At 48.0% G+C, this 12857-nt stretch overlaps 1 protein-coding gene across 3 annotated transcripts in view; it reads left to right on the forward strand.

Annotated features, from left to right (window-relative positions):
* Positions 1 to 12857, forward strand: part of LOC142883460 (cysteine-rich motor neuron 1 protein) — a 30591-nt gene that overhangs the window by 10253 nt on the left and 7481 nt on the right. For all 3 annotated transcript variants that reach the window (XM_076018359.1, XM_076018356.1, XM_076018357.1), the window contains exons 4-11: positions 990 to 1232; positions 4435 to 4614; positions 6103 to 6306; positions 7373 to 7501; positions 7812 to 7965; positions 9899 to 10020; positions 11218 to 11436; positions 12640 to 12855. In XM_076018359.1, coding sequence (XP_075874474.1) covers positions 990 to 1232; positions 4435 to 4614; positions 6103 to 6306; positions 7373 to 7501; positions 7812 to 7965; positions 9899 to 10020; positions 11218 to 11436; positions 12640 to 12855 — 1467 coding nt within the window. The remainder of the gene's footprint in view (positions 1 to 989; positions 1233 to 4434; positions 4615 to 6102; positions 6307 to 7372; positions 7502 to 7811; positions 7966 to 9898; positions 10021 to 11217; positions 11437 to 12639; positions 12856 to 12857) is intronic.

Here is a 12857-nt window from a genome sequence, read left to right on the forward strand (position 1 = left end):
GCTTCCAAACCCAAAAGCAGTTACGCAATCGCAGCCTGTATCATCTTTCTCCTCTCAAACAGCAGGAGAAGGCAAACATTGGGGAGTAATGTTGAAGCCACATGGCAATTCACTTAACATGTCTTTCCCATCAGACTGTTTCTTGTTGTCATTTACAAAAAAAACCCTATTGGTGATGTATAGATTCATAAATCTCTGTTCCATCCATCGTCTCGGGGAGTAAATGCTACATTACCTGCCTTCCGCTGCGCTGTCAACGCTCTACAAAGTGTGCATTGACTCCGCTTCCAGGAGGCAATCTGGAAAATTACTTAGCAATTGACAATTATAGGACGGGACCTAAGTCTGCCCTTCCCGATCTCTCTCTCATGCCTGTACTGTATACATTACAGTGGCACTGGGAACCAAAATAAACATATCCCTTTGGTTGGGGTAATCCAATCTTTGTAAGGTAGCTACTGTTCTCATACAATGTCTGCACAGAGGGGCGCCCCACTTTTCCTTTCCTGAACTGGCTCCAAAATACACCGGTGAGCCCCCCCCCAGACCACATCCAGTACCCCAGTACCTCTTTTCAGTCCAACAAGGGCTGTCACCAAATGAATGGCCAGACACCTTGTAGGAATTTCAAGAAAACGAGGGATTTTTGGAATGCCTGCCACGGGACCTGGAATGGGAGTTTCACTGATTGCATTTAAAGTGTGAAGGTCTTTTTTCCTTGTAAACTAGACTGGGTTTGATCACGGGCTCTTTAGAGAGGATTAGCCCCATGTCTACAGTGCCCACTCACTGCACTAGTAGGAAGCAGTGAAGACGTCACAGACCAAAGCTGAGGATCTGTTGACTGAGGCTTTGTTTTGGGTGGCCATACTGAGTGGTGTATGACTGTGTTCCATGCTGCCTTTTGACAACACATGAGAGCTTCACTTGAATGTTCAATTGTATTTCATATTCTGTGACGATAATGAATTCCGATCTGTGTTTTTCAGAGGAACTGAGATGTGCCGGGGTTGTATGCCCCACACCGCAGGTGCCTTCCTGCCCAAAGGACTCCGTGCTGACCAAGAGTTACACGCCCCCTGCTGGTTGCTGCCCTTCCATACCACCCCAGTGCACTTGTGACCCCCGTGCCTGCCACAAGCCCCAGTGTCCGAGCGGCCAGCGCGCCGTTCCAGTCAGCCAGGCCAGCGGTCAGCCAGGAGACTGCTGTGATGTCTTTGAGTGCCAGAAAGGTGATTTGCACTGAGCCACGCGCACACACGCACAAACACACTGCACAATCGGTTTTGATTGGTCCCCCACTGGGGGTAGCAATGGCGCAGTTGGTGTGAGATTCATCGCCTTGGAGGAAGCAATTATTTTCCTCAGAGTAAGGCTTTCCTCCCCGCTGACTAAATGTCCGCAGATGAAGAAGAAAGGTTGCTGATTGGATAATTGCCGTGGGGATGTTTATCAGGCTGGGCTGTTGCCACTGAGGGTGAAGAAAGTGTTTCAAAGGGGTGTTTTATTTCACTACCCCTGCGGAATGACAAAAATAGTTGCGTTCTAAGACCACGTGTGCAGTCTCTTTTTTTTTGGTCCCTGTTTCAGAATTACGAGAGGGAATGTAAAGGACCAAAGGGAGAGAGAGCAAGTGTTATTAAAAAAAAAACGTAATTGGCTGCTCTCTGACGTGATCCAGATGCAGCCAGGGAGTCAGGAAGGCAGAGACGAGACCTGCAGTACAGGCCTGTTTACTCTACGTTCCCAACAAATATTCGCTGTTTGACCAACAGAACAAATTCCCATTCTGTCCCCTCCACTTGAATAAATGAGTGCCGTGTCCTGGAATTAATGGACTTAACGAGCCCAGTGACCAGAAAAGTGCTTAGGCTATGAATTTGCTCAACAGAAGTGCAGTGTCAAAGGGTTCCTGTCTGGTCACACGTCCAAAGGGAAAAGGTTCAACAGTTCATTGATGGGAATGCTTTTTATGTGCTCCAGTCTGCCAGTGGGGAGGGTAATCGAGTCCGGCAGGCTAGCGGGGGCTGAATGGCAGCCGTGGGGGCCATGGGATCAGTGTTTTGATAACAAGTGTCTGCTACTCTTTGGGCCCGGGGCTTGATGCCTTTTGTGCTGCCCCTACCGTCCGTGAAGGCCTGCATGACTGCGCCGCCGTGTCAGAGCGCACCGCAGACAGGGGACAAGGGACATACACTCGGGCCCCACCCCCTTCCCCACAGTCGACGCCCACGGGGTGCAAAGCCGCAAAAATTCTGTTCTACGCCGACAAAGTCAAGGTTGCCTTTCAAATGCCATACCTGCTCTTCATACCTCCTCCATTCACGAATGGAAATAACACTGTCTCTGAGGGTCATTCCTGGACTGGTTAAGATGTTTCCACCATCTACTTGGCAGAGGACACATATTTATTCAGGGTCAGCGTGGGCAGAGGCCATAAATGCCACCTGTTGGTTATGGCCCTCCCGTCAACTGTGGATCTTTCCACTGTTGACTGGAGAAGAGATCCAACAGGTTGGCAGAGCAAACCTGGCAGCGCAAACCTGGCAGCGCCACGTTGCCCTGCCGTTATCGCCTGTAAACAGCAAAGTCCATTTGATCCCATTTGGCCTTGCAGTGGTGAACATCTACATCTGTCCCTTGACCACAGCATCAGCGTCGGCAGCCGCATCCTTGGAAACTCGTTACTGGTGATGTCAGTGTCGCTGTGTGATATACTACTGATTGTTTCCGTGTTGCCGCTAACTGACCAGCCCGGTATGTCACGCTATGAAAATCTCCTGGTTGCAGTAATGGATCCAGTGACACGTGTGTGGGATTATTTCGACAATACCAAAATTCTTCCACACATCAGATTTAGAACCTTGGGGAGCAGCTTTGTTTCAATCGAACAACTTTGTTGCTTGCACCCTGCCACCACATCTGAAAGAGCAAAAGGACGACGGGGGCGTGCAGTTCCAGCGGATCTTCAGTTTGTCTCTCTTGTGACCAAAATCCAATTCGGAGCTCATTTTACAGAGCCTCACCAAGCACGACCGGAATTCAGAAGTTGTTTTATGGATTACCGTCAACAAACACTGCGGAAATCGCACGTGAGCATCCCCCCATCCCCTCCACATGTGACTTCCTGTCACTTCCGTGAGAGCATTAGAAACAATGCAGTTTCCCTTTGGTATCGGCCAGCCAAAGGGCTTGTAGCATTTTCCTGCAGTCTCTCAAGCTGCACGGCAAAAAACAGCTTGGAAAGAGGTGAAGAGAATGGAAGATAAATATAACAAGGAGAAAAAAAATGAAAAGCCAGCGAATCGGACAAAGTTGAATTCTTTCTGCTCAGTCGGCCCACCTGCTTTGTATTAGCGCGCGGCACTGCCTGTGGAAAACGCGGAGGGTCATCAGCGTAGACACTTTGCGCCTGACCTCTAAAATATGGCGTACAGATGCCGCCTTATCCTCCAACTCTCTCTCATTTTTTTTTAATGGAAAGCTTCTGTTCCCAAAGTGGGCACGCATCTGCACAATGCATTTACTGGGCTGGCTCCTCTGCGATTCTGGAAACTTTCTTACATAACCACATTGCCTCACCTCTCTCATGTTGTACGCCGTTTGATGAAGAGTTATTACGCGGTTACTTAAGAACGACGAGTCGGCCGAAAAACTCGCTGCGGTGCACTTGAGTGGTTAATTGAGCATCACAAATAGGATGTCTGCTTGTGATGTGAGCGCTCCCTTTGACTGCAAAAACAGAACCATTACCTTTTTTTTTAACAGACTCTCTCCATTTTTGTTATCTTTCTATCCATTTTTTTCTGTTCTCAAAGGCGCTCGCTTTTATGAAATGATTCTCACGCTCACTGCTGTTCACAGTTGACAAAGAAAAGCCCAAGGTATCCACATGTGGAGGCTTTTAAGGGTTGGCGATACAACTAACGCTCAATCTTTTAACCAGTTCTGTAACCAAACAAAAAAAGAGTCACTTAGATTTATGTTTGTTTAGGTTTCATTTTTCAGAAAGACGGGTTTGCCCGCTGATTCACACCACATTTACAACAGAAATCTGTCATTTTAGACACAGTGCAGTTTTTCTGACTGCAGTGTCCAATATAATTTCAGTACTTGATATATCCCTGTGAAATTTCCCCCCCTCATAGACTTGGCTTCCCGGCCTGAAAAATGCTATTCCACCTCCCCAAGCCCTGAGCTCAGCCATCAGTCCAGATAAACTTTTCCATCACTAACAGAAACAAATGGATGTTTGTGTATTTGCAATGGATTGGGTACACCTCTCCTCTCAAATTCTTCCATGGAACGAGCTCGACTTGCGATTACAAGCAGCACTTGCCTGGTCCGCGGAGGGGAAAACTGTCGTCTTGATTCTAAAGGAAGCCGTTAAACGCCATATCTTAAACGTATTTATCCCCTTGTCCTTCTCCGCAGTCTCTCCTAAGTGTGTCCACAACGGGAAGGAGTTTTCAGAAGGAGAGGTGTACCGCATGGACCCATGCTGGCTGTGTCAGTGCCGTGGTGGGATCTCCTTCTGCTCCAAGGCCGAGTGCGCCGAGCTGGACTGTGAAAACTTCTACATTCCTGAGGGCGAATGTTGCCCCGTCTGCATAGGTACACACACACACACACCTACTGTTTATTTGCAATTATCTACGGAGATGTGGAAGCTTGCACAACTTTTAATTTTGGTCAACATTGGTCAAGCCACCGGCGAGATTGAAAGCAGATGCGGCGTAGCAAGAGGTGATTTAAAAATTCATTTTCCATCTAGCGACACACCAAGAAATGCCAAGGGGTCGTTTCCAACTGAAGAGCTCCTAATAAACTGAAAAGACTGATTCTTGTCAAAGATCTGCAGTCAACCGGAAAACATCAAATGCTTGTTTCGCCACGCCAATGATCAGCTACATGATACAACCAGGGAGACTGTGTCAGGGATCATGTTAGGTCAAGGCTGGCAGTACAGCTGGACCACAGAGGGACAGAGATTCTATGGAATGCTTTCATCTTTTTTCCTTATAGATATCTGCTCTTACTTACTGCATGGTTGACTCTGGAGAACACTGGCTGTAATACTCTCTTAATCTGGATTAGGAGAGTATTACCTGGATGTGATTTTACCTAAAGCTGGCGGTACAACCCATTTCAGTTGTGCCATCAGTTGTTTACTTTCTTCTTCAGTCTTTTTACCAGTGCAGAATTAGAACCAACTAATTAACTTTTGAATTTTACAAATTATCGACCGCATTTTGTCGCCACAGCACTTACCTAAGATGGCAAGTAAACGAATGCACTTCTCACCAGCTAAAGTGATCAATCTCAGTTTATCGAGTTCATAGAAAAACTCGTATGTATGATCAATAAAGTCTCAATGTAGGTCAGATCCCAAGGTAGTCAGTTTGGACTGGTAAAGAGCAATTTGTTTGGTAACAAAAAAAAAAGAAGTTCTTGTTTGCGTCACAGTTTGGCATGCAGTCGGTAAACAGTGTAAAATAAAGAAAAGGAGAATAGAACGAAAAACAGATCCTGCCAGGTTGCTCACAGCAAGAAGAAATTTGACAAACAGGACTCCAGCATGAAGAGTTTCTGAACTCGGCTTGGACGTCGTACATCAGCTCAGGCTCACAAATTGGCTTCTAAATTGCTTCTGACTTTATGGTTCCTACTCAAGGCCATAATGACTACAGATCAAAACAAAGTGCTTTGGGGTGAAATTTATGGTATCAAACACTGACCCGGACGTTGACCCCAGTGGTCACAGCTGAAACTCATATGAATCACTCCAGGCTCTCAGCCAAAGGATGGCTGGAGACCGTGGGGAGCAGCAGCTAGGACTCGGTAACTCTTTCGAGTTTTCAATGACCATATATCACCAACAACAACACAACAATAGCCTCAAACTCCCCGCCATAGATCTTGTTACACGCCTCCTTTTGTATTCTCGGGGCTTCCTTGAATCTGGCTTTTTGAAACACTGTGTATAAGATACATTGTGGCTTCAGAATGAAATTCCATTCAGATTAGCTCAACTCCGACTTGGCAAAGAGTGCACGCACTTCCCCCCCTTCCCAGCCCTCATCATCCCACACCTCGTTTCAGACGTGGAGCTACTGTCAATGGACAGCACGAAGGCCAGCTGCTGGGTGAACAACAAGCTGCGGGCCCACGAGGAGCAGTGGAAGGAGGACGACTGCACCTTCTGCCAGTGCGTGGACGGGGAGCCACACTGCACGGCCATGGCGTGCAAACAGAGCTGCCAGAACCCGGTCAAGATCCCCGGGGAGTGCTGTCCGTTCTGCGAAGGTACTGACAAGAGGGGTTTGATTACCGCTCCAGAGAGAGGAGAGGGGCCTGTCTTTTAAGTTGATCATATTGAATGGGTTGCGCACATCTATATGGGGTACCCACATAACACATGCAGGAGGCTCCTGGGTCCCCAAGGGGGCCAGTGCCAGCATGGGCTCATTAGAGGGGAGGCCACGGAGCATTCTTCAAGCTGCAGGGTTCTTTGTGTTCCTTTATTACTATTGCCCGCCAAAATGAGACCCACCTGTGCATGTGCGTGTGTGTGTGTGTGTGTGTGTGAGGCTGAGTTGCTGCTTTTGAAGCGAGAGGCTGCAAAACAGAAGTGGATGCATTTTTTTTTCCCGTGCGTAAGCGTAATCAGTTACAGCTCATTGGGCCGCTCCTCCCACAGAACGTGGCAAAAGAGTAACTGCAGTGTGCGTATGTGTGAGTATGCGTGCGTGCCTTTTTTTTATTGAGGCTTCCACAGCAAAACTGTCTCTAATCCAAGGGAAGTCCGGCCAATGGCGTTATCTAATTTCAGACCTGTGGACAAGTGGTGGCCCCAAAAACCTAAAACAATGCTTTCTGTGGATTCATCTTATTAATTGGAGACAGAACACTATAACCTAACAAGTGTGTGTAACCCGCCCTGCTGCAACAGCTCTACATTTATCTGTAATTACTGTTTACTCCAAAAATAAGAGCAGTATGAATGGGTGGCTATTAGTGTTGGCACCGGAAAACATAGGTGTAAGTGCACAGTGTCACACAGTTTGAAGCCCACGTATTTGTATTGAGAGGTCCTGCATTGGGCCAATTTTCACATTATCTACATTGAACTTTGGTGCAGCGGCCTTGAGTCATAAATACTAATAATAAAAACACTACGGATCTCCAGAAAACAACATATTTAGCCATGTGTTTATGGCTTCCTGCTATGCTGGAAGGGTCTCTGTGCCCGTTGTGACAGCACAAAGGGCCCTAGAGCGTTTTAGCACATGCTTGCCGACCCTAGCGTTGACCTTGAGCGACGATCCCCGTGCAAAATTCTCACCCTCTCCGTCGCCTTGTTGTTCCGCAGAGCCTTCTTACGAGACCGTTAGCCCCTTGCTGTGCCCGTCGCTGAAGAACTGCTCCCTGTCCGTCAACGACTGCCCCTTCGGCTTCCAACAAGACAACAATGGATGTCTGCTGTGCCAGTGCCTCAGCAGTAAGTGCAACTTTCCTCACCATTTCATGTCCCGGCGCGCTGCCTCTCGCGGTTTTTCCCACTGAAATGTCGCACGCACACCGCTGGACTTGCGTGTTTGCTCACGCTGATGTCGAACAAGGTAAAAAAGAAGATGGATGGATTTAGCCGCAAGGGCGCATACGCCGAGGATATCGGCCTAATTTCTGCACGCGGCTGCAGTCAGTGCAGGCCGGTTGTAAGAATGTTGCCGCGAGCAGCCCTGCAGCAACTCTCGCCTTTGATGGATTGTTAGCGCCGCAATCAACGACCTCTCCCTCAACTCTTTCAGATGACTCCTGCCCTGACCTGGGAAAATACTGTTCCCTGCAATGCCCAATGGGATACGAGAGGGACGACTTTGGCTGCGAGGTGTGCGAATGCAGCATCCCCATGCCCAAGTGCCGACCTTTGACCTGCACAAAGACCTGCCCCTATGGTTACGTGTAAGTAAACCCGGCGCTTCGTCATCCTTCCAAGTCAAGCTGCACTCGTTCATCATCCATGTTTTGAGGCAATGACATCTGGGGGGGCATGACATGTGAATATATATGAGGAAACTCTACACTCTGGTCTCACAGGACAGAAGAATCGAAGTCAGGAGTTAGAAGTTAGGATTTTTTTCCTTCCTTCAGTTCAGCCCCAAAAGTTCTTGTACATTTAAATTTGACTGTTGAGTCTTGTAAATGATGGTGTTCGCCCAAAAGGAAAGTGAAGATGAACTGCTCTAATGTGGCATTTATGTTGATTGGGCCAACCTTCCTGAGTATGTTTCACACCCCCAACGATTTATGATCACCCTCATGTCATAAATCATTATTTAGTCTTAATACATCCATCCAAAACACTTCGGAACAAAGCGGTTGGGACTCAGTAGGGACTCTTTTGGTATTTCTACCATGGATCCAATAGGTGGATCCAATAGGACTACAGAGAAGAGAGTAAAGATCAATCCTCTCACACAGGATCCTGATGATATCGATGCTAGTTTGTAACTTGTGACACAAACAAAGCAACCACGAGGGAAATCACAAACACCTGGCTGGCCTAGTTGTCACTATCCAGCGGTGCAGATGCATCAGTGCCCTTTGTGACATTGCAAGGGATGTTTGCAGAATTTTTAGAACTGCGCATTTTTTTTAACTCACTGACACAACAATAACATTATTGCCAGAAAACATAGACAACGTTTGTACAGCACGGGGCCGTTAACGATGTGAAACAGAACGTTTTCCAATTAAATTTATTCATTTTTCCAAAAATCACCAACGTAGCCTCACAGGTCATGAATGTCACTCTCCCAGCCATCTCGGCTGTGGTAAAAGTGGAAATAGTGCCAAGCCAGCAGTGTCGCAGCCGAGGGGCCCCAGGGCCTCCACAAGCCCCTCTATCCCCCTGGAGCCCGGAGCGCTGCTTGGCATTCCACACCACATCTTTAAACAAAGCCTTGCTCTACGGTCGGAGCGCTCTCTGTCTCCGTATTTGTACAGTGAGGCACTGGTCAAACCCTCGCCGTGTTGTTTCAATAGCCGTTATTGCTGTTTCAGCATAGATAGGCTACTCTGTTTGGAGAGCCTGACATGCTCTGTCCTCTTCATGGGACACAGCACCCTGTCCTGGGACTACATTTTCTATGCTGAGGTGGCAGATGAAGATTAATAGAGTTATTACCCAGACCTAATGAGGCCGCCGCCTCATAGAGCAGGAATCATCACTTACTCTGAGAGGTCTCGGGGCTGCTCACTGCTTAAAAGAGTGTGAAATCGAGAGGGAAGAAGAAAAATACTATTGATAACTTTACTCTGACCTCCAATTGTCATTATTCCTCTTAATCCAAATCCATTGACTTGGACTCACGGCTTTGTCTTGTACTTCCCCCAACATCCACCTCAGACTCTGTCCCGGTGGTCCGAGTTCTCCCAGGAGTGTGGCATCTGTTACAAAACCTCCACACTCCACTTCTACCGGACAAACCCTAGAAATCTAAATCTGCGAAGCTTTTTCCCTTTCAAATCCATGGAGCATTTAGAAATATGATCTTTGGCTCCACACGACAGGCCTTGAATTATTTGTACAGACTGCATTTCATAGCACAACAAGCTGTTCTCCTCAATCTACCTGCATTTCCGAACAACATGCACCGTTTAGGGGGCCAAACTGCGGCCTCCTCACCAACCAAATCACTTTTAGTTTCCTCCTCCACGCCGAGAATTAACAACAACGGTGAAATTAGTTAAAACTGAGTGCACTGCTCACTCAACCACAACACTTCATTGAGCCCTGTGGTGACACTGTCACCTGCGGAACCATTTACTCCCACTTCCGTGCTATATTTGCGCACGCCTGCGTGACATAATGCGTGCGCTGGTCGCCCTGCAGGAGGAACAAGCACGGCTGTGAGATGTGCCGCTGCGTCAAGTGTCCCCCCTTCACCTGCGACAAGCACTGCAGCGACGGCTACCGACAGAACAGGAAGGGCTGCTCCATCTGCATGTGCAAAGGTTAGTGGAGTCCAAAACCACAGGCACACACTCCGATACTATTCCCGACTGAATGGTCGTCAATATCGCTAATTCAGCCACTGTTTGGAGGATTGCGAGCGGTGTCGATGTTGAGGGGCTCATTTGAGAGAAAACGACATCTGATGCGTGAATAAAAGATAACATGAATAATGTAAAATTGTGCATATATGCTGTCATGGTAATTTCAGCTCCTCCTGCCTGGCCTTATTGTGCATAGAATTCACCCTCACATAAAAACAAATTTCAAATCATCTATTGCAAATATTCATCAGTTCTTCTCTATGAAGCACTTTAAGAGTCTTTTCCAGTTGACCTCTTTAAAAGTTCCATTTAGTTCCATTTTTAAGGAGATAGGTGATTTGAGTTCCACTGCAGAACGTGTGGAAGTGTAAAGAGCGGGTTTGACTCCCTAAACCTCTGGCACCCTCCGCTCACAGTCTTAGTCAAGTCACTGTTTTCTTGTTTGGCTTCCCGAAGGTGTTTGGCTTCGCAGCTGTGCGCTGCGCTTCCACCTCTAATTAGATTCCCACAGCCCTGTGTTTAAAGCGACGCATGCGAGATCCCGTATTTATGCTGCGCCGCATTTTATGCAACGTGTTTACTCTGAGACTTTAGCCGAGGTTCAAATATTTCTGCCTCAAATATGCCCGCCCGCTTTCCCGTTACGGCGGCGCGGCGCACGCATCTGGTCTCCACAAACAGACGGAAACAAATAAAGCGCTTCCCAACGCAAATAAACTGCTGTTCAGCTGATTTGGAGTCTCCTCTGTGGACTTTTGAAATATTTACAAAAAGTAAACTTGCTTTGGAAACAAAAGATTTCTTTTGTTCTTTTACACTTAAAAATCTGCTTCAGTTTCCCTGTGACAATTTTGGGAAATCATTAACATGTATTTACGGGCAGCATAATGAATGGAGCTTTTGTTATACAAATAGCCAATAAAGGGAAGATCAAACATCTGCGGTGGGTGAGTGTTCCAGTAAACTTGGCTTCTCTCGTTGGCCTCTAATGAAACTCGACCTGATACAATAATCCAGCCTGTTATTTCCTCAAATCGTAGAGGTGCTTCATGAAATTTCCAGTTTGAATTTACAGCACTTGCGCTGCGTGCTTTTCACCGTTGCAAACCCCTCCGCCCCCACTCACGTCTGCGCTGCGCCCGCATGTGTCTGCAGAAGGCGAGCACGTTCCCAGCACCACCGCCTCGGTCCCGATGCCCAGCTACTGCCTCACCTCTAACGGCCACAGCTACGAGGAAGGCGACAGCTGGCACGACGGCTGCCGCGACTGCTACTGCCACTCGGGACGGGAGATGTGCGTGCTCATATCGTGCCCCGTGCCCAGCTGCTCTCACCCAGTCGTAAGACCCGACCAGTGTTGCCCCACGTGTGAAGGTATGTCCGAGCGATCACACACCCGGCCTGCAAAGACCATAGTTTCTACTTGTAACTGCTGGACATTGTGTCAAATGAGACAACTTTTCAAATTTGTGCAACTCGAATGGTTTGGATGTGTAGGTATTTTTTTTCGGGGGTATTCCTTCAATACTCACTAAATATTCTTTATGCCGCACATCCATCTGGGAAGGAGCCCATACAAAGCATTTTTAAAGGGGAGACAAAGCATGGAAGGTGATTGGGCGACCTTGCTCAACTGAATCACTCTCAGTTGAGCAGCTCAATTTTCCGACTGAATCAATCAGATGTATTATAGCCATTTTAATTCCACAGCATGGAAACTCCCGAAACTCTGGCAAAGCCAGTTGGCAGAGAAGCAAAAAAAAAAAAGGAAAGCCTTTGGTACCATCTAACTGTGACAAACACCTTTCGCACTGAACTCTTCAGCAGCAGCTGTTGTCTACAGGATGTAATAGCTTCCACTTTTGTGGTCTTCTCAGATTGTTTTAGCTTCTCCAGTTCGCCACAACTTCATTCATGCATACGAAGACAAGTCCAGGCAAATGTTACGCAACTTCAACAGGACCAGCAGGAAATCTGGAAAAATGATGCAAAAGTCAGCCTGTCAAACTGGCTTGACTGCACTGTTTCTTCTGCCGTTTACCTAGACGGCCAGAAAGCCTTCAGCCAAAGGTCGCTTCTGACGCGCAGCGCCGACTCTCTTCACAACACTGAAACCTAAGAAGCCCTGAAGGCGCAGCCTGACGTTTCGAGAAATGAAAGAACACACTGATTCACATCCCTCCAACTCATCCTGGATATTTATGGAAGAATGACTCAGTTAGCTCTTCAAATATTTAGGGCTGAGAGGATGTCTTAGCAGTCGGGGGACAGCGTGCTCTAACTCCAAGCAGATGTTTTCATCGCTGCAGGAAAGAAACATGTTTTCCACTAAACTACCATCAGAACAGGACTTGGACCCCGAGCCTCACGGCACAGGGCGTCCCAGCGGGGAGATCTTGGTCCTCTGGACGTTCAAACCAGCAATTCCGCACACTTTGAGATGACTGTTTTACCTCGCTGCCTCGCACTAATTGTCACCGACTGAATCATGCGTTTGCTCTCGGCGCAGACCGCAGAGCGACCGTGACTGCGGAGCTCAAACCCAAACCGTGTCCCCTCTGATCTCCTCCGCTGCAGACGAGTCCGGCAGCGGCCAGCTTGAAGGCATGGACATCATGGTGTGCCGAGCGCCCGGCGGGGAGTTTTACGTGGAGGGCGAGACGTGGAACCTGGACGAGTGCACGCGCTGCACCTGCCGGAAGGGACGCGTCCTGTGCGACACCGAAGTGTGTCCCCCGGCTCTGTGCCAGACGCCAATCAGGAACAAGGACACCTGCTGCCACGTCTGCCCAGGT

The sequence above is a fragment of the Nelusetta ayraudi genome, unplaced genomic scaffold (assembly GCF_046127955.1).
Source record: "Nelusetta ayraudi isolate G7.1 ecotype Tasmania unplaced genomic scaffold, CSIRO-AGI_Nayr_v1 ptg000007l, whole genome shotgun sequence".
Lineage (NCBI taxonomy): Eukaryota > Metazoa > Chordata > Actinopteri > Tetraodontiformes > Monacanthidae > Nelusetta > Nelusetta ayraudi.